The sequence below is a fragment of the Prenolepis imparis genome, unplaced genomic scaffold (assembly GCF_030444845.1).
Source record: "Prenolepis imparis isolate NDT839.2.m4 unplaced genomic scaffold, iyPreImpa1.0 SCAF_2, whole genome shotgun sequence".
Taxonomy (NCBI): Eukaryota; Metazoa; Arthropoda; class Insecta; order Hymenoptera; family Formicidae; genus Prenolepis; species Prenolepis imparis.
In genome coordinates this window covers 17,923,653-17,949,604 of record NW_028141160.1, presented here as the reverse complement: position 1 = coordinate 17,949,604, position 25,952 = coordinate 17,923,653, and the positions used below count along the sequence as shown (strand labels likewise).

General features: G+C 31.3%; 2 protein-coding genes across 3 annotated transcripts in view; one reads left to right on the top strand and one right to left on the bottom strand.

Moving 5' to 3' along the window:
• The window catches only part of LOC145932930 (uncharacterized), a 143,995-nt gene that overhangs the window by 1,598 nt on the left and 116,445 nt on the right, over positions 1–25,952 (top strand). Inside the window, exons 2-3 of the mRNA XM_083032156.1 lie at positions 12,977–13,220; positions 13,327–13,368. Coding sequence (XP_082888282.1) covers positions 13,153–13,220; positions 13,327–13,368 — 110 coding nt within the window. The 5' untranslated portion in view covers positions 12,977–13,152. The remainder of the gene's footprint in view (positions 1–12,976; positions 13,221–13,326; positions 13,369–25,952) is intronic.
• Positions 3,448–25,952, bottom strand: part of LOC145932456 (GTP-binding protein Di-Ras2) — an 84,158-nt gene continuing 61,653 nt past the window's right edge. Inside the window, exons 3-7 of one of the 2 annotated variants that reach the window (XM_083031412.1) lie at positions 12,003–12,097; positions 8,885–9,501; positions 7,507–7,652; positions 6,972–7,237; positions 3,448–4,847 (exon numbers count right to left, since the gene is read on the bottom strand). In XM_083031412.1, coding sequence (XP_082887538.1) covers positions 4,643–4,847; positions 6,972–7,237; positions 7,507–7,652; positions 8,885–9,071 — 804 coding nt within the window. In that variant the 5' untranslated portion in view covers positions 9,072–9,501; positions 12,003–12,097 and the 3' untranslated portion in view covers positions 3,448–4,642. The remainder of the gene's footprint in view (positions 4,848–6,971; positions 7,238–7,506; positions 7,653–8,884; positions 9,502–12,002; positions 12,098–25,952) is intronic. The other variant, XM_083031413.1, reaches the window with a different exon arrangement.

Here is a 25,952-nt window from a genome sequence, read left to right as displayed (position 1 = left end):
TTTTTTTTTCTTAGATGTTGCACGTTTATCGACGATAAACATTACATGCACAAAGAGAATAAAACTAATAGAAGTAGTACATTGCTTTCTCGCATTAAAATGTCAAAATACAAAATTTCACGCATACATTCGCGCGAAACGTTCGCGGAATATTTGTTAAGCATATTTTTATAACCTTTTTTCATTAGTGAACTCACCGCAGAACATCTCGCGATTTCAGTTCACTTCGCTGAACATACCTTTCACCTTTATAATTTCCTCTTGGTCGCGCGAAAAATATCTTAATAGGACGGTTATTAATATTCGTAATCTAGTCGCGTTACTTAACAGAGCGGCGATTGATCCTTTTTTTAACTTGCGTCTTTATCAATCATCGTCTTAATTAATAATCTTCATTTAAATCCAAACAATTTGCTTTTTGCTCATATCTTTTAGATAGTTTAAACTTTCAAGCATGAATTACTCCAATAATATAATTAATAATATAATTAATAATATAATTATAAATATTGTCGACAAAATTAAAATAATAAACAGCTTAATAATTGATATATAGATCTAAAAATGAATAGTAATATGTAATTTGGTATTATGATCATTATTTTGCAAAGATCTTATTATAATGGCAATATTCACTATTTTTACATTTATACTAACAATTGGCAATATTGCAAAGTTGTTTATTATTTTAATTATTTTAGTCACACAATTTTGTAAAGAGTTTCTTTATTCCCGATATATATATATATATATATATATATATATATATAAGGATATACACACGTGAGCTATTGCTTTAAGTATTTCATACTTGAAAGTTTAATCTCTGCAATTATTATTATAAAAACACTATAGTATGATATTGGCGTACATAAATTTTCTTTGCAAATATTAGCCTCTCTCTAATTTATTTTGCAATATACATATATCAAATTAAGTCAATTCATATTTTGTCGTCAGCAAAAAGCTTGATATTTTCATCCATAAAATACGAGTTTTGTTTAAATATTACATCTGAGCTTCTTACTGCAATATTTTAATTTTTATCTATAAGCATTTTATATACAATATATTATCGCATAAACTTAATCCGCAAAATATTCAAGCATATCTCCATTTTCATGATGCAAAAAATCACATGTATTGAAACAATTTTATAAGTTTTTAAATTATTTTGAGGAATACATTCCTCATGTACAACCGCAAATTAACGAAATTGTAACAACTACACGACATAATTCTCAAATATATATGCGAATATTTCATGCGAAATTTCAAGTGTCGCGTAAGATATTCCCATATCTTACTAGCCTAATTTTATGACTATTTACTTAATTATATAAAGTTATATTATACATTTTTTTAAATGTCAAGATATTTCGCGTACTTGAGTACTATGTAACTGTTTCAGATTGTAATATTTCTTTCAATCCCTTTTGTGCATCGGTTCAGTTACGATGGCATATGAGTCTCTTCCTTGTTCTATCTTATATAATTTAAATAGATTCTTTCTTATTTCATAATTATATATATAAAATATTTTCTTTAATATTTATTTGCACTATCTATTTTGATTTATTTTGAGGTAAAATGTATTTTTGATTTTACAAAAAATAAATTCTCGCATATTGCAAATAATTCTATGTCAACATTTTTTGGACTCAATTCAGTTATATTAATTTGGGAATATTATAATAATTATATTTTTTTACGCAGGCATAACTTTTGATAATTAATATTTTATTGATTTAATATTTTTCTTAGTTATTGTCTTTTCGGATAAATATTTTAAAATTATTTTTAATAAAAATAATGATATTAATGATAAATATAAATTATATATATATATATATATATATATTTCCTATATAATATAATACTATTTTAATTCTAAATAAAGAAAAAGTTTGAGAAAAAATAAAACGTATATAAAACACGTCTAATAATAAATAAAATAATTTAATAATTTAGAGCATAATAATAATGTTGTAATAACAGCAGTAATAATAATTGTAATAACAGCTATATAAAGATTCATTAAGAGAGAAATGTACATACATATATATAGAACAAGGAGGAGAATCGTTTCTATCGATTCGTCCCTAACTACATTATAGTCAGCACCCTATCTAGATCCGGATATCTAAAATAATGTGCTTCGATATATTTCCCGTAGGTACGTGTCATTGGAAAATTCTAATGGTTCTTTTAAATGTTTACGAATATATAATTCCTAAATATATACAATATATCGCGCGCGGGCGCGTGTACAGTATACTTTCCGGATATTAACATGATATTAACATGATATTCCAACGATTGCGAACCATTCACATTGATTATTATGCACTCGGTATACAGAATAAAATTAATACATATCGTAACCTTTCAAATTGTTAGAAAAAAATTTTAAGTCAAATAGAAACTCAATAAGAAGATTTACTCAAAATTAAATGTGTTATACAGAATATCTCAGAACTATCATCACTTTCACTTTTTATGTCTATTTTTTATCTAAATGTAAAAGTTGATTTGGATAAAGCGATTTTAAAAGATTAATTATTTTTTAATATTCTATCACACATGAATATTATTTTAACAAAATCTTAAATTGAATATTAGATATGTAACGTTTAAATATTTAGAAATTTAAATATCGAAAAATGGTTAAAAAAATTCCAGTGAAATTTTTGTTAAACAGGACTTGACTGTAATGTTGTTGCATATATAGAAGAATTAGGGAATCAGATAAGCTTCAAAAAACGTGTTCTTATAATGACAATATATAATATAAAAGTTTGCAGTAGTTGGTCGTTATTATAAGTATTTAAAGAGAAATTCACATATCTGATAACAAAGTTTAATTAAAGAGGTAGCAGAAAGAGATACTTTTTTTGTGCTTCGACGCGATTATGCAATGATCTTGTAATGATCTTGCAAACGATTTTCTCTTTACACGTTAGTTTTACTCGCGTATGACGCGTATCTGAAATTTCTTATGACATAAATAAAATTGATATTTACATAACAATTACGTGTATCGTGTGAGATAAAAAGTTTTAAAAGTCTCTGAATATTTTAAATAGTCGTAAAGTGTACGTACATGTTTAAACATAACGCGTGTTGCAAAACTATGCCTAATTGACATTTAAATTGATTTAAATTTTGCCAGATATTATTAAACATTTTTGTTGATAATTATTTTAGATAATGATCGTCAATGTTTTGCCAATTGTTTATTGCAACTTCAAACAGAATATCGAGAACATGTTAAAAATATCTCGTTTTCTTATCTTAAGTAACTATAAGAAAGGCTATATTTTTTTAAAAAGCCTCATCATAGATACTCAAAATTCGTAAGAACTTCTTTTGATCTTTTCGTATAAAGTGTTTCTACTTTCATAATATTTCTTCAATACTATAATGCTTTTGTTATTTCATATGTTCTTATTTTGTTTTTTTTTTTCTCTTATAATCTTACTTTTCCGAATGAATCTCGCACTTTACGAGCGTTTGCATTTTCCGAAGTTAAGACAACGCTTTTAAATTCTTATGCGACCAATTAGCATATTCAGTAGAATTTTTTAAAATTTCTAGGAAGTACTTAGATTAAAGAAAGAAAATGATATGTCTATTTTATACATGTTGTGTGTGTGAATATAAACATTCAGCGTGTGTCTTATATTAAACAAACTTTTCTATATGCAATAATTTTATATTGCCTTCTTTGTATCATATATTTTGGGATGCTCTGAGAACACTGTAAAAATAATTGCAAGATATATAGTGTTATTTAATTGTTAAAAATTCCTCCTTTTGTGCCACATAAAAATATGATATTTTAATATATGATAGTCTTTTTTAATTAGAATAATCAAAAATATTTACATCAAGAAATATAAGAGTTTATTTATTCGTTGAAAAAATTATATATCCGTCATTAAACATCAATTTCACGTTCACATCATTAATGTATATATATAGGATATTCTAAAAAAGTGTATATCGATTACAGATTTTTTTTATATATAATTGCATTTATCTTTTTTCTTCAACGAAAATTTAATATTTTACTTAATTACAATACGATTTAAATATTAAAGCTTATTATTATTTAAGTAAAAAAATTACATTGAATATTTAATATTTGGGCAAATTTAATATTTGTTAAAAAAAGCCTGGAATCTGAAACTCAGAATTTAATAATAATACTATTCCTGTCATCGACACACATTTTCTGATACATATTCTACGGTATATGTACGAAGTCGACGGTATATGTATACCTTTCCGATCTTCTCGAGCTAGACTTGTTCTAGAACTATAGTCACTTCATCGGCTTATCGCGTTTACTTCTCTTGTGCTTTCAAAATCCCATGAATCAACGCGGAATAAGCAAATGTAAGTAAATGCTGATCCGCGTCGTTTAACAGCCGTGAAAAGATTTTACTCGCTGCAAGTCGCTTTCTTGCAAATATTGCCAGCATAATCTCGAGTCTTACGTTTAATGCACTTACGTTTACTTGATCAAATGACTCGAAAACGTCGCGTTTCCCATCGCAATAATCGGGATCTGGTTCCGGTTTTCTAGTCCGCGACGAGATTCATTTCCTCATCGATCCTTATTAAGGATGATCGGGCTTTAGGAGATGTTGCAATCGTCGGAATGGGCGTCCCTGATTTGTTGTTTCGTCTTTCTCGAGGCGCGCCTGATCAGGCTGCGACTACGCGGCTTACTCTTCACTTCCTCGGTGACAGCGACGACGCTGGAGCCCTGAGCTGCGACTACTTGTTGAGGATTTGCGCCGGGACCCGCGCTGTTGGTCCTGCCGCCAGGACTGCCGGACCTTCCATCGCGATAAAATAATAATAGGTGTAAATTAGATACGGCTGAAATTACTGTTGTTCCTTTGATTAAAACAACTCCCTCGACACTATCCTAATTTCCAGTTATTACTTCGCCGCGGTTACATTCGTAATTTAATTTATAAATAAAGGATCGGTAATTCTTTGATAATAAGAATTTATATCGTCCCGGAGGAAGATTGCTGTCAAGTCAACTCGACAAGTAAACTTTCCCAAAAAAAGATTTTAAGAATTTTTATATTTAGAGCAAAATAAAGAAAAGTAATAAATATTATTTAAGACTTTTAAAAAATTAGATAAGTTTTTAGCACACTCTTTATATTACATTTTATTATAATTAATTTATATATAAATTCTATAAATTAAAAATTACGATATATTGAAAAACGTAGAACAGAATAAAAATTTTATAGTTCTTTATTAAAATTGAAGCACTTTTCGGGATATAGACTAAAGAAGAGATATTCAGTATTTAGTAAAATTAGTTTGTTTAATTAAAAAGACATTTTTTTCAAAAAGATACGCAGTGTCTTTCACAAGAGAAGAGAATCTGCCACAAAAATATGCCACACATGTGCATATAATTCGTAGTAGAGCTGTATAAGAAAGTAACACAATGTACAGCGATGAATAAAAAGAATCGAATGATATAAGTGATGCAAGTTATCGAATATCAATATAATAATATACGAGAGATACGAGAGATCGCGAATATTTTCCAACCGTAAAACGTAACGTAATCTGTTGACAATCCGAAATAAATTGTAAGCGATATTGAACGAATATAATTATGTTTACATTCGATATGCTTCGACAATAGCAATTGGTGACGTGGAAATGCATAGTAAATCTTTTATTAATATCAGTTATGTTAATGTCAGTAACGAATCGCGATTAAATGGTGGATTTGCGAATGAGAGACGTTTGAGAGATCACGCATTGACTGAAATTTTCAGTCTCCTTATATGTTATTGTTTAAAAAACCGCGACGCAATCTTACTAGCACGTATATATGTAGAAGTTTAGCGGGTTTTTTTTATTTTTTTTATTTTTGACGATGCCGGGCACTGAATGTACGACTTCTCGAAGCTATTCGCGAAACATGTTTTATATGTCAATGGAACGTATGTGATCCAGATGTAACATTTATTTTACCAATTTAATTTAACAATTAAATCTTAACAATTAAACTAAACGTTTAATTGTACATATTTTTAAAAATTATTTCATAAATCTAATAATTATTATTATAAATCATGAAAATAGTTTATTATAATTAAAGTTAATAGGTAAATTTCATAAATTAATCCTGATAATAGTTATCATTATTATCCGTATTTTTTCTGTTCTTTATCTCTTTCTTTTCCTATTATCATCTTCAACTGTATAAAGAGAAGAAAAAGAATTTCATAATCCACGTTTATTATTAAGTGAAGTTGACAGGCTTCTGATTTTATATTCTTATCGTACATTTAACCCAAAACGTGTCTCTTGCAATTCTCAGTTTTCATTGAGTTTCACGTAGGATGCAATCTTCATCTTAAGCCTGTTTGCATCAACAATCTGGGTTAAGTAAGCTCGACTTAGGGATCGCTGTCTTTCGAGATTACGGTCCTATCTGTGATGGGTACGATACGGAAAATTTACTGAATCATCACAATAATGCCAAGTAATGTATAATGTGTAATCGATTCTTGAACAAGTAAAACATTAGGACGAACCGCTGCATTTAATTTTACTAGTCGTTTTTTTAAATATACAGAATATCGTAACACGAAGAAATTTTCTTAATCTTTAATATTAAGTATCTCGGTAAGAGTTAAGCCTTAAATTTGTCGGAATGAAGTCTACTTGAGATTAAACGAAAACTAAGAGATTATATTATCTATTCTTAAAATCAAATTTGCAAGTCATTATTTCTATTTTCGTACAGTTATGCCTTATAATTCGATAACTGTTTTTTTCTGTAAAAAAAAATTAATTTCTAATTTTTCAAAAAGTCTGTCCTTGAAGCGAAGCTCACATATTCAATATATATTTATTATATAAAAATACAAAAAGATTAATCTCATTAAGAGAAAATAATAATATTAGTGTTACAATACCTGCGAGATCCATATGCGGAACATCTCCTCCTGAGTCCCGATTCGTCGGCCTCACCGGTAGGATTTTTCGGCACAATTCTGGAAAGTGTGACGAAACACCTGAATATATCCTTAATATTGTAATCGTCCTTTGCCGAGCATTCCATCACTTTAGCGCGTAACTTGGGCAATTCGCAAAACAGCCACTCGCTTACATCTTCAATGGGTACTTCCCTTCGTGCCGGTGCTAGGTCAAGCTTATTTCCGGCGACGACTATCGGTACTTCCTGTCAAAAAACAATTACGTCCTATAGTTCTTATCTTATTTACGAAAGGCAATCTTTTTTTTTAAATGAAAAAAAGCTTATTTTTTCCCATTAATTTTAAATATATTATTATGCAGATATAAATTTTTAAAAGAGCGAAGCAAAACGCAATTTATGCTACTTGAAATTTAGAATGCAGAAAATCTTGTCTAGATCGCAAGTATGTTACATGAATATGTGATACAAGATTATGGATCGCGTGCGAATGAATTCGCTTAATAATGCCACACCTGAAAATCGGGTCGTTGTTCTCTCACTTCTTCGAAACAACGTTTCACGCACTCGAAGCTCGGTAATGACGTTGTCGCGTACACGAGTAAAAATGCGTGGGCGGTGGCTATGCTCAACCGTCTCATCGCGGGAAACTGCAGGTCACCTGTTATAAAAATGAAAGATCAGCCGATCTATACAAGGTCGAAAGATTGTTCTCGTGTTACATACAGGATAGGTCTCTAGAAAAATTCCTCTACAAAATAATCCCTCATTCATAACTTGATTTCTGATTCTTTCTATTCGATGAACGTATTGAAATTGACTATTATTTATACCATAATATTTTTCCACATCATTGGAAATCTGTCGTCATATTGTTACTCTTGTTGAATTTTCGCTGTATATTGATACTCACTCTAGATATGATGCGTATACATGACGCGTTTATCTCTCAGCTTTTTCCGATACTCGTTGCTCTCTAGCTAAAAAGTCACCGAGGAAATGCAATTCCGATTGGATCAAGGATATTTTCCGTGTATATATACATATGTATGTTACGCGCTATTGAGTTATTCTTATTTTATGTGCGATTCTTACGAGATTGAAGTTTCCTTCGTTTTTTAAGTCAAAGTAGTATTGAGTGTTCATCTTTGAGAATATGTACACATAGCACGCAATCTTTTTCATCATATTGTATTATAGATTGATGATAAGACCAAGTATTTCACACAAGAAATTATGGCTTTTAGCAAAATATAGAAATAATTTATATTGTAGACTTATTATATTTTACTGTTAAAGTTTTTATAACTCCAAAAATCGTTTTTTCAAAAAGTAATAAAATTAATAGAATAACCACGTAAAGAATCATATAATTATTTAAACGATAATAATAATAATATAAATTTTAATATATGTATATATATTAAAATTATATTTCAAGTATAATTTCAATATATAAATATTTGAAATAATATATATTTAAAATATATTGAAATATTATTTAAATATTTGCGTATATTACATATGTAAAGTATGTAAAATAATACATACATTTTGAAAAATCTCAGTTTTAGTTTACTTTCATATAAGTAAATATCTTTTGATAATCAACTATATACGATATCACATATCACGTTAAAGTTCGAAACATCACGTTAAAGAAAGAAATATATGTTTAAACTTCTGCAAAATGTTAACGATTAACTTAATTTTCTATTTGTGACTGAAAATTATGAAAATGGTTTTTATTTAAGAAAAACGTTAAATATATTAATACTTTTTAAAAATAATTACACATATTTTTCTCTCTCGAAAATGATCTGAAAGTCGACATTTCATATGCAATGATTGGAGTAAAGAAAAACGGATAGCGAGAGAGAAGGCTTGTCTTACCCGCGGTATCCAAGAGATCGACCTTGAGAGTCAGGGTGCCGAGGACGCACTCCCGGGAGTACAGATCCTCCACGGTGGGCCGGTATCGTTCGGTGAAACCTTGGCCGAGCAATCGGCGTATAATGGCACTTTTGCCGACCCCGGCGCCGCCGAGCACCACCAGCCTGATCCTCTCGAGATCGGCCATGTTCTCCGAATCGTTTGGTCGCACCGGTGTTGATCTCGAGCACGAGCGCGAGAACGATGCTGCTTCAGGAAGGCATCACACCCGGGAGAAGATCGATTCAAGTCTTCTCCTTCTTGCAATTCAATATAGTTACCTCACCCGGCGCTCTTCTCCTTCGTCCGGAGGATACTAATTTAATTCCTCGCGGCGCGGTTCCTGACCTAGACCCCGCGGTCAGGAACGAGTCGGTGATGATAGCGGCTCTTGATCGGGATCGATCAACCGCGATTGACGTCGCTCCGAGACGATCACGTTTTTTCGCCCGACGACGTCGCCCGTCGTCGACTTCTCCATTCACTTACCCCGTTTACGCTGCGATCTCGGGGGATCTTGCATCTTCCTCAGGAAAAATTGCGGTTGTCCGCCCAAACCGCGACTCGAATTAAAACTCCTGTTGAAAAAGAAAAATCGTCGTTCTGTTATTTTTTATTTATACGCGCCAAGATTTCATCGGCAAAATCGAATCGCGAGGAAGGAAAACTCGGTGTAACGCCATTTGGGACTACCAAACGGATCGGAAATTGGAGTAAACATTGTTACTATCGGGATGCCTCGGGCTAATTGAAATATTCCGTTCGCAATAATAAGTTTTATTGAAGCTATAGCTTTCATATTTTATAAGACATCCGATATATTAGTTATACATATAGGTATATAGAATAGAAATAGAAAATCTCAATAATTTCTTTAAAGTCATACACACATGCACAGTAAGCATAAAAATTATATTACAGTGAATTAAATATATATATAAAATTCAATTGTTAATGTAAAATTGTAATCAAACTCTCTAATAAAAATAAGTATGAATAAAATCATATTTCATATATTTTTGTGCAAAATAAAGCTGCCCACGAAAATTAACATTCAGAAATATTACGAAATTCTATTCATTTAGGCGGAAATGTATAAACGTATATGGCCGTGATATATCCTACGCAGATATTTTTTACATTTCTTTTTTATGGCAAACGAACATGGAAAATGAATACATGACGTTCTATGAAATACATTGTGATAATGAAACGAGACTCGCCGCCGGCGTGTGTCGTATATATTAAATTTCAATCTCAAGAATATTTTTCTATGTAGTTGTCGACCAATGTTTGCTGTTTAACTTTAACCTTCTGTTATCGCATTATCTCAATTTATTTTACTTCTCCGTTTTTTAATTCTCTTTACTTTTTAATATAGAAGAACGTAACTGTTAATTAACGATTTTAATTATAATTAATTGCAGTGGCATAATAATATACAGAAAGATATTGCTCTATAGCATTCACGATTATTGATAAAATCCTTTCTGTTGATGAAACCATTGTACGATTGATTTATTTAAACTATTAAACTTTGGATGAGAAATTATTGATAAACAATTCAGTTGATTTCAGTTATGTAAAAATACACGTCAATTTTAATAAATATTATTGTAGATATTGTTTTTTTTAATGACTATATATAATGTATATATTTTTTGTATATATGTATATATATATTTTATTTTATAACAATGTTGCCTCAGCACTCATCATTATCAGCAAAATTTCTGTAATTAATTGTTTGTACTTATTTTAGAGAGCTAATTAATTAAACAATACAAATATATAATTTAATATTTTAATTCATTGATGAATAAAGTCGAATTGCCTCAATGATTATCATTAGCAATTAAAAATTTCCGCGATTAATGTAAATCGTGTGCATTTAATTCTCATAAAAAAAAATTTACGCGAATACAAATTAATTATATTCGAAAATACATAATTTTTATAAGTAATTAAATGACGTAGCGATAATGTTTCAGCGATCAAATTGTTATCGAGCGAATCCTTCCAATTGATTCGACTTACACAAACATACATTTTCTTTCAATGATAATTTATGTGGACACGGGTTTAATCTTATCGTGCGCGATCCAGAGCTGATATTAATGACGCGTAATATAATGAAATTTCACCGGTCGATGCGACGGTATTTACAATCGCGCGATGAGAAAAGAAAGTGCAACGTGTGCGCGATGCGACCGTAAATTCATCCTGCATCCTGCGTCGTGAAGAGATTACGAAGAGAAAAGAAGGGAACGCACGTATCTCGCTCTTTTTTTCTACGCGATTTATCCCGGTATGGTGGTCGACTATCCTTTTCTTCTCTCTCATTTTTTTTTTCTGTTTCTCCCTTTCTCCCTTGTACAATTTCCGAGTCCTTCCAAAAGTCGCAGGTGACCTTCTTTTTCTCCTCTCTTATTCGATCTCCCCCGCGGAAATCTCCCTCGGGATTAAAACGTCGCTAAACACGTCGGTGCCGACGACAGCTCCCCGGCTCTGTTTTATGAAATAAGGCCTTAATCGTGAAGCTCGTTAACCGCCGCGGAAATTCAGCCCGTCAACCACGCGCAATTGCGGCCTGGAAGCTTTTTATATGCGGAAAAGTTCGTAAAGAGCGCGCATCAGACCTGTAAACGCGCGAATGACGCACGTCTGTGACTCTTCTCGTCCCGTTTAATGAATTTGACGGCTGCTGCACGTGGCTTTACGCGCCGAGAAATATATTCATTACGCTAAACCCTCCTCGCGTTTCTCCCTCTCGTCGACACGGTTTTCGGTTGTTACGTTCTGTTAGCATCGTGTACTTATGCTTTCAACAAGTTGAGATTCTCTCTGAGCTATTGAGAATAAAAGCGGAAATCAACATAACGCACTCAATTTCGTTTTCAAGTATTCGATTTAATATATCATTATCGTTATAAATAAATAATTGATTGATGTATAATAAATTGCTTGGATCTTTTAGATATATATAATTAATGATAGGGTGTATCAAGCTTATGACATAACTGAAACAACAAAGAATAGTGCAAGTTCAAAATTAAAGAAAGACTCAAGTAAACGATACCATTATGTGGTAATATGCGCTTTGCGTAATCAGCAACTTTTACGTCTTCTTCTCATTTATATCTTCTGTTTCAGTTGATCGTTTGAATTTTGATCCTGTAACAGAGAAATAAAAAAGCAAGACTGAGATTAAAATAATTGAAATTTTGGCGTAATTAATTGTGTTTATACGTATTACGAATTTTTCGCGAATTACATGCTTTGTTTCTTCTTTTTCAAATTGATTAAACTCAAGTAAACCCAGTGAGATGAATTAATTGCGCGATCTACCTATCTTAATCGCTGAAACGAGAATCTACAGCTCTCTTCAAGCTATTAGGATAATTATTCACATCATTAGCGTTTCTCGGGATTCTCCTGCATTTCTATATGCATTATCTGTTAAATTTCGCTTACGTAGCGCGTATTCCGCGTACATTAATGACGTCGACATATATTTTTAATTTAGACATATATTTATATATATTTTTAAATTAGAACAAGGTTACGCGCGCGCGCGATTCTTCGATTTTATGTTAAAAAAATGATAAAAAGTTTATTTAAACTCGATTAATATTTTTTCACAGAAATTAGCTGATTAAAGCGTTAATTTGCTAATAAATTTTAAAATAATAATATGTTAAAAAATTAAAATAGTAATATGTTGTAAATAATATGTTATAATATCTTATTCTCGATTAATATTTTTTGACAGAAATCACCTGATAACTCAAAAATATTAATCGAGTTTAAAGTATTATAACATATTATTTAAAACACATTGTTATTTTAATTTTTATAACATATTATTTTAAAAATTAATTTGCAAATTAACGCTTTAATCAGCTGATTTCTGTCAAAAAATATTAATAAAGCGAAAATTTGCTAATTAAACATTCTAGCTTACATATTTATATTTATATTGTGTATGCTATAATGCGAAATAATAAGATTATTTTAATATTCTAATATATGCATGTATTTTATTTGTTACAGGTAGCATTGCGATACACAGTGCGATTCACGCGTCGTGTCGGGAGTGCCGTGTAAAGTGTCGCGCGTCGGGAGTGCCGTGTAAAGTTTCGCATGTCGGGAATGCCGTGTAAAGTATCGGATAATTGTCGGATAATTATTCGTATTTTCGCGAGTGTCGTGAGTGCTACGAAGGAACAATGACGGTCGACCAAGAGAGGAGGAGGAGGCCTGGGGAGGCATCGGGCGACAACGGGGCAACTGTGAGGTACGCAAAATAAAAATATTTTTTCTAAATTGCATTATTTATGTCAATTTATGAGATATTCGACACACACATATGTATATACATAATTTGAATATTTTGTTTTCAGATCAATGTGCTGTGTACTACAACTCTGCTATTGTACGTCTCGGTGAGTGAGAAATTGTCTATTTTATATTATTTTATAACATTTCTATATAGCGGTAATGGGGGTATATAATATGTTGAAAATATTAAAATCGTAATATCTTTTAAATAATATGTTATAATATCTTAATCCGTGATTAATAGTTTTTGACAAAAATCAACTGATAATTGTCAAAAGTATTAATCGAATTTAAAATATTATAACTTCTTTTAAAAAAGTTTATAAAGTTATAACATTGAATAATTACAAATATAATTTTTATTCCTTGGAATCATATAGATTTATAATAAATATTTATGATTAAAAGTTTAAAATTTTTACAATAGTAAAAATTTATTTTGTCACATCTAGCTATCACACACTAATGTAAATTAATCTTTATATGATATAAAAAAAATTTATCGTTGGGTGATTGCTGTGGAAATAGTGACATCTTTTATGTGATATTCGAGAATACTAGAGATAGAAATGTGCAAGGAAACTCGATTAGAGGTTTTCTCGATCACCCGTAACGCGGATTTGTTCAAATATTGAATTGAACACACAAAAGAAACGAAAGCAAATCCTTACAGAATTCGTTTCCGCAATTTTTTTTAAAAATCGATTCCGTTTCAAACTTGGAACATTTTATATAGATGATTACAAAATCCGATAGGAATTTGTTTCTAAAAAAATTTTGCGCATATACCTACTTTATACGAAGAAATCCATCACCGCTTATGACGTAAAAGTTTTGTTATCAGATTGCTTCCGAATGTTCCAGAATCGGTAGAAAATGAATATATATTGCATATTGATATTTGTGAATTGTAGAAACAATTTTTCCCTAAAAACAATATAGAAAATCATCATTTATTATCTGTCTTTTAAGATAAATAATAAAATATTCTATTATTTCTCATTATTTCTTATCGGTATTTGGAAAGTATTTTATTATGTATTTCTTTGATATGCAAAATTTCGTACACAGAGAAGAATTCACTTTAATTTAACACATTTCTGAGATGTTGTAGGAAAGCTTTACTTCCGTGATTTCCCCCTAGATAGATAAAATTATATATCTCATAAAATGTATTAGTCATTTTTGTTTATGGATACGACCGTGTATTTATTCAGGAGCACACGAAATAATAAATTTCGCTAATGGGGTTGTAATGTCGCGCGACATCCTACGTGTGTTGAAAATCTCGTTATTAGACCCTACCTTTTCGGCCGTTAACCGATTTCTGCTAGCATCAGCATAACGATTTACATAATAATGCCCGAAAATTCCTACGCAGCTTTCCCAAACACGACCGACAAAATTGAAGTCGTTAATTTGCCGCTCGCGTACAAACAGACAACGTACGATTAATTGCTTAATCGCATCACGTCTCTCGATACTACTAATGCCTTTTTTCCTCTCCCCATAACAAATGATATCTCTGTAGTAATGCTGGAGTGTAATGTGTTATGCGATATCCGAAAATATGAAAAAAGTTTGTCCGTAGAATCGTATAGGGACGCAGTTATCATGGATAAACAAGATGGGGGAATACGTTCCCTATGCTTTGCTTATTTTTTTCCGATATAAAAAGAAAAAATAGAAATATGAGGTAAAATACTTTTTTATATCTAAAAATCTTCAATATTAACTTAATTGATTACCAATCATAAAAAAATCAATCTGCGTTATAAAACTATTGGATTTTATCTAAAAATTATATCTGTGACATGTACATATGTATATGGTGTGTGTACGTGTATATATATATATATATATATATATATATATATATATATATATCGTATATATACATATATATTAATGTATATATACTAATGATATTATGTATATAATTATTATTATTATTAATTAATGCAATTAATTATCTATAATTATAATTATATATATATAATTGAAAAATTGATATATTTGAAACATAAAGAATAGAAGAAGAAATTTATCAACAGATTTGATATAGAAATTCTAGCGACTAGTCACTGCTCCAGATGTTTCGGAGCAAATAAATCTTGTCGTCTTGTGTTTCTCGAAGATATTAGTCTCGTTATGGACCATCTATAACAGTAACCGAGATAATGAGCGCGGATAATTATACAATCCAATCCCAGTAAGACATATTTGGATTTTAGATTCAAGCATATCTAATATAATTCGAATATTTGATTTAGCTTTGATATTTTTACAGACTAGAATATAAAAGATTAATATTCTTATCTAACAACAAGATCAATGTTTTTAAAGTCGCTTTATTTTCAAACAAAACTTTAATAAATCAGAAGGAACAGACGAGATTATTAAAAGTATATGTGTGCATTATATTTATATTGAATATATGTTTCTCTATAAAATTATTTATTTGTAAAAATCAAGTTTTAGTGAAAATTTTACTTCAATTTCATAGATTTATTAGGTCTTCTGTTTTAATTAATTCGACATATATCGCTTCATTTTCATTTGGCATTTCAATAATATTTCAATTTTATAGAATTGATATTTATGATGATCCGCTATGTATTTTGATGAATTTCGTGCTGAAACGCATTGATAAATGATGTAGCGAATGTTACACATACACTTTAAAATGAAATTAATTAACCTTAACAAGTTCTCGCCTTTCTCTCTCGAGAAGTCAAATTACAGCGACATTATTAAATTTGATTCATCTCGTAATATAAAATCGATTATAGGATACATTTGTTTCGACATAATAAAATGACACGTAATAGCAATAAAATACTGTCAGTGCTCAATTTTACGAGTGTTCAATGCGTCTTTTACGCAATAACGATCGCGAGCATCAAAGTGGACTTATTGCGGCTATCAAATGTACCGTGCACGATCGATTGATGCGAGCAAAATGTAATAAAGTTTATTCCATTTTTCGATCCTTTCTTTCGTTGACTTTGTTGCGAGAAAGAACAAGAGATTGATGCGAAAAAAGAAATAGTAGCGGAAACCTTGAACGCACTTTGTGGTATTAAGAACGAGAAAATTACATTTAAAAAAATCACGAAATTCATATACGAAAGCAACACGATCTTATTTCGTTTTAATATATTTTCTACTAGTATTAATATTCCGTTATTTTTTATAGAAAAGCAAATGTTATTTTGTAAAATCTGTGATACGAACCAATTCTTTCAAAAGTAGGACTTCTGTTAAAACCTATATGAAATTTTGCGTAAGTAAATATTTTTTAAACAAATTTATTGCAGCACGATTGCTAAAGTTAAATTGCAATGCGTATCACACAAATACTTGTATATTCTCCATTATTTATTTATATTTTTTAAAACAGTAATATTTTTTAAGAGAAATATTGTATAATGATACTTTTTTATTGAGATAAAAATATATATGTTATAAATATTATATTTTTTATTCTCTTTTAAATTTTATTTAAAAAATATCGATTTATCAAAAACAGGAATTTGAATCAACTAAATCAGAGAATTAATATTACGAAAGTTTTTATATACCACACACTCGGTATATCCTATGATCGTATTATTCCCTCTTAAGTATTTATGACTATTAGAATTATTTGTTTTTTTTTTAACTTGGCGGTTAATGCAACCATGATACTTTAAGTTGATAGCTATTATTTTACTCGAATTATCCGAGTTATAGGTGCCATTAGCTTATTCTGTTCGTTCGAGCGAGCGCTTCGAGTTCTCATTTTGCACGGTATAGTCATTATATTTGCATCGGACTGCAAGTATCTATACACATCACGAATTTCACTAAGTCTTTCAAGAGTTTTGTTGCGGGAACAGAACAGGTTACTCGACATGTAATCTCTACACCAGTATTCTTTTAGAAACTTTATCCGTGTACGCAGCTATCAACGTTGTTCTTGAAATGTAAAACTTTATAAAAAGCTCAGGAAAAAGACTATCGTATAATTACAAAGGCGACGGAATGAGAAGAAAGACGAGAAATACTTAAATCGCCCGCGTTATAAATGGTCGTGACTTTTTTAATATTTCTTCCCTTGTATTTATCCTGGACAAACGTCATGACTAACAGCACTCTCTGGAATATGTTCGAGTAAATAAAGTAACTGTGATTTTAAGATAGAAAGCTTGAAATTATTGAAAGTCATTTTATTTTGATATTGCTCTAATTATCTGACGCAGTGAAATAAAAATTTAAATTTAAATAAGGATTTTTTCCTATATATGTATGCACGTGCGCTTTTTTAATCTTTTAATACAGAATAAAATACACATGATTTCAAAAACGATGTAGTTATATGCGACGTTATAATAAAAAAAAAAAAATAATAAATAAATATTTCAGTTTTTGAAATAAATATTGTAAATTAATTTTTAATATTATCTCAATAAGATTATCAATCTTAGAAGAATTTAAATGTTGAATAAACATTTATTATCATTATCTTGTCTTCCCTTTTGGATAAACAATTTATTTCATAATTAATAAAATCAATATATATACATATATAATATATATGTACTCACACACACACACACACACATTCTCAGTATATATACGTATAATTGCAATTGATCAATTAACTTGGTTTCACACCGCAAGCGCGGTGTAAATTATTACGCCAAATGGGCAGATGCACATCGAGGTAGTTAGGCGACGATGGCATTAATTAGACTGTGATCCCTTTGAGTGCGTTGATGAATATCAATCATCAGTCTATTAGATAACATCGGCTCGGTATCCTCCTGTTATCCATCGAGTTTGGGAAATTATGTTGAGCCGCGGGACGTAGGCAGAGGACGTAAGCTCATTATCGGCACTGACATATTTTCGCGGTCTGCGGCTTCTCTCTGCGGCTTATGCCATTCGGCGCTCTCGTGTCCCAGAATTACGTATGTATGCAGGTGCGGTATGCAGCTCCGCTCACCGATCGCTCTCCTCCGACGTGGCGCGTTGCAATTACGGCGGTCTTCGGGGTATACGAATACGTTATAAACGCATTGCCGACAGGGCCGCGTACGCATAAAGCGCACGAACGAGCTCGCAAAGCAGTCTCTTCTTCCTTTGAGTTGGCCCTCATCAACCTTTCGTTTTCGACGTATATTCGTATATAAAATTGAAATAAAAAATAAAGAAAAAGAGAAAGAGAAAGGAAAAAGGTCTGTAGAAAGACTTTCTTCCATATATGTGTGTATTTTGACTTAATAATTAGTTAGACTCAATTATACAGTCAGCTCGAGAAATAGAGAACGAACGTTCATTAAAATCGTATAGCTCAGTTCGTATAAATTCTCGGGTGATATCTACTTTATACGTATGATATGGTAAATGCAGTTATGTGTATGCAAAATAATGCATTATACTTTGGCATATGTAATGCTAGCATAGACTTCACAAATTATCTTTCTTCGACTGGAAAATAATTTAATCTCTCTATGAGAGAAAGGATCGTAATCTAAGAATATCTGTTGTCTAGACTAGACTTCCGAGCTTTACGATGTCTGAAAGCGCAAACTAACTATTCGAGTCGTGAAGCGGCGATTTTAAAATTAACATACGATATTTCCAAGTCAAATAGATTTTGGTCGCAAGATTTTTGCATATTGCAAGAGAGAAGAAGGCAACGTTCGCAGTAACGTTAAATGGTTATATTTCACGGTACGCTTTTAAAGCGGGGCTATCGATCGCGGCAGTGCATCGCGATTGTACAACGTAGGAATTTCATTAAATCGATGTTGGAAAAGAGTAGTTATAAATATGTAAGTGGTAAATCGCGAAATATATATAGATTATATCGGCTATTATGTAGCCTTAGATTAGCTCGAGGCAGAAATATCCTTATTTATTTACCTCATGACTTTATCCCCCAGACTTTAGATTAATTTATTTGAGAGAGCAACGAGTTTTCGTTCTCACAATCATTCATGCTTACAATATCGAGTAAAAGTGCAATTAAAGTTTCCGTATAATTTTATTCGATAAAATATTTTTTTTTAATTACAAATAATAAGTAATATCAATTATTAATAAAAGCTATTTTTTTGTCATATGTCTCTGCTATAGCGTTTTCTTATTGATTAAAATGATGAACTCCGTTCTCCCCTTCAAAGGTCAAATTTTTTGCTTGTAACACTTTTATTCTCAGCCTCTTTAATCCCGTCGTTACTTATCACAGGCAATTTTGTTAGATTTCCATTTTCCAACGTTTAGTCGATGATTTATCAACTGGTGGTCGTGTAACCATTCATGGCAAATCCAAATGTCGTGCCTGTAAATCCGATCAAACGCGTGTGCAGATAGATTTTGCCTTTCGCGAGTATGCTTCTCGCGCGTGCGACCAATAAAATGAATTTATTGGTCGATCAACTTTCGATCAACTAAAGTACCGAACTATATTTCTTTTTATGAATTTTATTTGTATACCCGTAGCTTTTTTGCTCATTTTTCTCATCGTGAGATTGAAAATTCTATCTTTTTATTTAAATTCTAAAAACGTAATTTACACATATCGTTTCTTACAATAACATTTTATTAGTTATTCAAAATTTTTTCATTAACGTTTATCTTTGATATTTTTTGTTAGTTTTTATTAAAAAAATTAAATATATTTTTTGAAAATTTTTTGAAATCATTTAAAAGAATTGAAATATTGTATGTACACTTAAGTAATCTTGTAGAAATATTCTTTTCTTTTAATATTTCGCTCGATTGATGCAAAACTCTTTTGTTTATTCAAAGGCCGTAATTGAAGCCACGTACCGTGAGATTGGTCGTTTTTTCAAACCTAGAGAAAATGCAATTTACGTTTACACTAAGCCACATGGTGATCTATTTATCTCAAAGTACTCGCTTCTCGCTCGCTTACATGTGTCCGATATGCATTATGCATTGTTCTCGCTGCAGGATATTAGCGCCATGATTAGAACAACATAGAATACAAACACGGCCCTCTGTCACTTGTGTGTCCCTCACACGCCAATTTTCCAACGCGGAATCCTATGAATATTTTATAGAGACTCGTGACCCTGTCATTCTTTCGCGCCCTTCATGAACTCTCGCATCTCTCATATCGACGTTCCCCTACATTATATCGCAGTTATAGGCCGGTACACTTTAGCATACGCTATCGGCAGTCACTTAATGTTCAGAGCTATTATTCCGTTTTGTTAGGGTCTGTTCATACGTGGATGCATCCACTTCGCTTGTACTCAAGTGTTATGATTGTCTGATTAACACGGAAGGAGAGCTATATTTATATGAAAACAAAGGCTTAAAAAATATATATATATATATATTTGTAATAAAAATATATTATTTATATATTATAATAACGCGATAAGAAATGTATATTTCGAATAGATTATATTTTTTCGTATTTTTTTATCATTATACGATCAGTGTACGTTAGTAAAGTTTGGCCAAACGCTTTAGAAACATCCTGTATGAGACAGATTTTTTGCACTTGAATGAACTCGATCGAAACTTCAAACTGAGGCTTCGGAGTTTCCGTAAAAGTAATGGGTGGATCGTTTAAAAGGTACGTGACTCCATTGTTACTTTGTTCCCCGGATTTTTCACGTTCTACTTGTTTCATTGTGCGACTCTTCAATTTTCTCGATGAATTTGACGATGAAACATGTATGCGCACATATAGGTTACTACTTTTGACAATGCATTACTACTTATTAGATACTATATTATCATCATCAATTTGACGAAGGAAATTAATATATTTTATCAAATTGTGTCATATTTGTACGTTGTAGTTAGGGTGTACGAGAGAGATCAATATTAATTCCAGCTAAATTGTGTTGCAATTAACTTGGATGTGTGACGGACAGAACAGTGCGAAATCGAATTAGGGAGAAATGGAGTGCTCGATATAACTAAAATAAATATAAAAACTAGTAATTGCAATTATTTCTTAACAATATATACATATCTCTCTTTATATACAATATTGTGCATATTAATCAAAATACGCTCGTTTTTCTTTTTTTGGAATATTTACAATTTAGAAATATATAAATATAAATATATTTACAATTTATAAATATTGTTTGTATGGTTAAAAGAAAGATTTTACTCTCAATCTCTCTCTCTCTCTCTTGTAAAATTCTTGGGAGCCAAAAAAATTCAGTCAGTTTTACTGTGATTTTTTAGGATAATACAAATCGCGACGAGTTTTTTTCGCGCAAGGGCAAGATTATATAGAGGCGTCATGAATGATGCAAATCGCGAAATAAGGGAGTTACCATTGTGCTTTTCAGAAAAATCTCGAACTCGACACGTGTGCCATTCGCCGTTCGTGTTATCGATTATCGTGAGAGACAATTGTGTACGCGAGAGTTTCGATGGCTTTCCGAAATTCGATTCCTACGACGCCGCGTACGATTTCCTGCCATCGTTGTACCGGTGACTTAATGGAGCCGTAAGCAAGAGTAGTGATAGAAACGTTTCGGAAATTCGATCAGTCTCTAGAAAGGGGATCGCGATTATCGTAGATTCAGCTCGACGTTGCGCGAGTCACGAACGATTCGGAATTTTATCGGCGCAAAACGTACGCTTGACTTACCAATGCATGAATTTTTATGGGAAAGGAAAGAAGAAGGATAGAGAGACCGAGGGAGGAAATGCTGACTGGTTCGAGTTTACAATACTGTTTTTACATAAATTGAAACAAGGAAAAGAGAACCGCTATTCTTTGGATATGTGCATGATCCGTAGTATAACGAAAAAAGAAAAAAAGCTTTTTCTTGCATAAAATACTTCTGAATTATATTATCGTATATGTATAAAATGCATAGACATGTGAACAGCTTTCATATTTTTTTATGAGAAGAAATAAATTATTTCTTCTTAATAAATTCATTGAGACACGAATTATTTCTGAGTAGTAAGTTGTATATATTTTTCAGTACAATCGTAATTACATTCAATAAATGGATAATTACTTTTTTTGAGTAAAGGTCAACAAATTGGCCGTACAAATAATTACTTTGCAAATGAAGCACGCGTGACGATTTAAATTGAGAACTGTCATTAATCGATTTTTGTCAACAAAACGATCACTAGGCAGGTCTTAATTAGAAGTGATCGACTATGTCAGGATTTCTGCCGTTGCATTTTGACGACTGTCAATATTTAATTTACTCTATCAATCGTGGGGACAAGCGTGGAACAAAATATGACCATTTGCAGCAAAAAGGGAATTTTTCGAATCGTTTTATTCTACGTATTCGGCGTATCAACCCGCATTTTATTACATTTCTGTGACATAATTACACGATCACAATAAATAACATCACATCGAGTATTTTATTGAAAATTTCTCCTATTGTGCTTTTCAAGACTTTTTTTGCATGAGTTTTTAATTAAACGCTCTAATTATTTAGATTATTTGTAATGATCTAAATATATGAAATTTTATATGAAGAAAAATATTTCTTTCTTTCTCTCCGAGTGGTAGAATGAATTTTAATCTTTGGATAAAGAAAATTTATTGGAATAGAGATGTGGTAATTAAATGATAACGAAGTTACGATCTTTTTCTGCGTTCACTCGTATAAATTGCGCAGTGCAATTTGATTCTTTCTGCGAACGAAACGCATTGCTCGAAAATTCAATACGCGAAATACTGAAAAATCTCGCGCATGTGTCGCGAATTTCCGCTAACCGGAATTTCAACTGATGAGCGTTAATTAGAAGCGACACGTTACGAAGAAAGGCGTTATGAGAATCGTCAGCTTTCGACGCAGTATTTAATTGTATCGGCTTGACAAAGAGAGATCTACATATGTCTAGTGCTCTCTCTCTCTCTCTCTTCCTCTCTGATACAGAATTGGAGACATGCATATATCAATGCAAACGACGAGAAGGACGAGGAGAAAGGGGATAGGTTACGGTCTCGTGGCTTTAGCAGACGAGGTACTAATTAGTTTTGGATGCAATTGTAGAGCAGGATATGTGTCAATAGCAGCCTGTTAGCGCGAGTTCTGATTCGTCCTGGATACCTAACAAAAGTAACGAAGGTCACTCTCTCCGCGCAAAATCTGTGTTTGGAGATTAAAGAAAAAAGCTAAAAATAAAAAAAAATGATGACTGCACATATCCCGGATATTGAATTTTATATATTAATATTTATTTTTTTATCTCAATATAACTCTTTTTACTTGTATTATATAATGTTTCTAGTGTCATATCTGACTTTAAGATCGATGTGTTATATAATTTTTTCAATTTTATAAACTTATTGAAATTTAATAAACAACAAATATTTCGCGAAAGCTGAAACTTATTTCTTAGAAATATTATATAATTTTTCAGAACGAATATACATATATATGTTTCATAGATGCCAATAGTCTAGAAGAAAAGTTGAATTATAATATCACTTAAAAAATCTATTTCTTAAAAATTTTGTAAATTTACGAAAAATTAAACTTTGATATTTTGGAAAATTTGATACAAGCTTCTTCCTGTTATGTTAACAATATTCTTACATAGAATTGGTTTGCCGTTATTATGCTTACTATAGCTTGCTTTTCGAACGATCCTTTCATTCTACATCATCAAGCATCTTTTGAGAGGATTGAAGAATTAACTACGGTAATAGCGAGAGAACAAGTATGTTTTAAGTATGGCAGCCGGAGTTTTGTATAGAGAGATTCTATAAAGCGCTCCTATAGAGATTTATGTTCCGTTGAGAAAGGAAAAAAGCGAGAGGGAAAAAAGAGAGAAAAAGAAAGAGTGAGAGAGGGGGGGGGAGGGAGAAGAGCTTAATATTTCAATAAATTATGTTAGCAAAATTATTATACTGTTTTGTTGGGATCATTATTCTTCGATAAAATCGTACATGGAATTTTTTATTATACAGAGTGTTTTAAATTTATCAGATTGTCGGAATGCGAGACAATTTTCTCTCAAATAAGAAGCTGAATCAAAATGATAGACGTTTCGATATACGAAATGTCAATAAGTGTTTTTTTAGTTTTAACACAATATAAAGTTTTGATACGTTAAGTTTCAAAGTTTTAAATAATAAAGAGAGGAAAGAAATATTATTTTCTAGATTATATTGATTAATTTGATATTATTGTAATAAAGATATATGTTAGTAAGCTGGAATTGGCATTCACTGATGTGGAAAGTCCGCAGACACCACGAATGATGGCATCGCATAAAGTTTCGGAAAATCGATAGCAAATTCGTCAAAGCAACTATCGGTCGAATGGACACCTGATATATATACATATATATATATATATGGAGACACCCTATGTACACGTATGCCAAGCGACCCTACTCAATTTTCTCGTTTCGCATGGAAAATGTCGGCGATCCATTGAGCCGACGCGCGCGTTAAACGAAGCGGCGTTTACTCACGAATAAATTCTGACGATAGAAAAAAAAGCAATAAACAAATGACCGAGGAAGTAGCGATTTGGTCAGGCGCAAAAATATTGGAAATGTCCTCACCCGAACAAACTGTTCGCTCGACCATAATTAATTTATTCCATACGAACAACCAGCTACTTCAATCGCGAATGATAACTGTTTACAGTAAACATATAACGATGAAAGATAAATAAGTAATAAAACGCGTATACTATTACAGAGATATTTGATACACAATTATAAAATATTTTGCTAATTAAGAAGACAAAAATATTCCTTTGAGAGTGCTTAACCGGGAGTTCTTTTCTTCTCGGCACTTTCCTCGATTTAATTAAAAGTATTCGAATTTAATTAAGCTTTAAAAAAATATCAAGAAATAATGCGACGTATATAACGTAGAATAAGACGATGTTTGAAACACAGAATTGCAAAATGTCGCGCTAATTAAAGGGAAAATGTTCTTTGAGACTTGATTGACAGTATTTTTTTACGGCAGCTTTTTTCTATTTTATTTTTGCTTGATTTAGTTAAACCTAAGTTTAATTAATAATAACAATGGTTTACATATCTTTCTCGAAAATCGTCACGTCCAACTTTGACGTTGCTGCATAGACGAGTTAATAAATAATCTACCAATCTACAGCAAACTACGAAACACACGATATTCCGACGGACGTCAGACGAAGGATAGTTGAATGATGGTAACGCACTTAGTTGCAGATAGTTACACGAGTTTCAAGCTCGTCGTTTTAGCGTCAGATAATCGCGTTGCCTTCCGGCAAATACTCGGTCATTGCCAAGTGTGAAATTATTCCTTGTCGCGAGAAATGCATGAAACGACTCGCTTAGTTACTTACTCGATAAAGCTCATTGTGGATAAGCGTATTAACACGACATACATCACCCAGAATCACCCAATTTGTCTCGTTCCACAAATACTCTATGAAATAGCGATTTGAGAAGCGTATCACTCTATGCATACATTTTATATACATGTATATTATATACGCCAAGTATTAAATTATACAAGTATTTTAAGTATAGAGATTAATTATTTTTCAGGTGATTAATGTATCCCAGAGCTTATCTTTATTACCTTGATTCTGCGATTCAATCGTTTTGCAGAGTGTTCTCAATCAGAATTATGTATATTTATAGATTTATAAATAATCGAAAAGTTGAATGATAAAATATCGGACGAAATACATATTTGACTCTAAATATATTT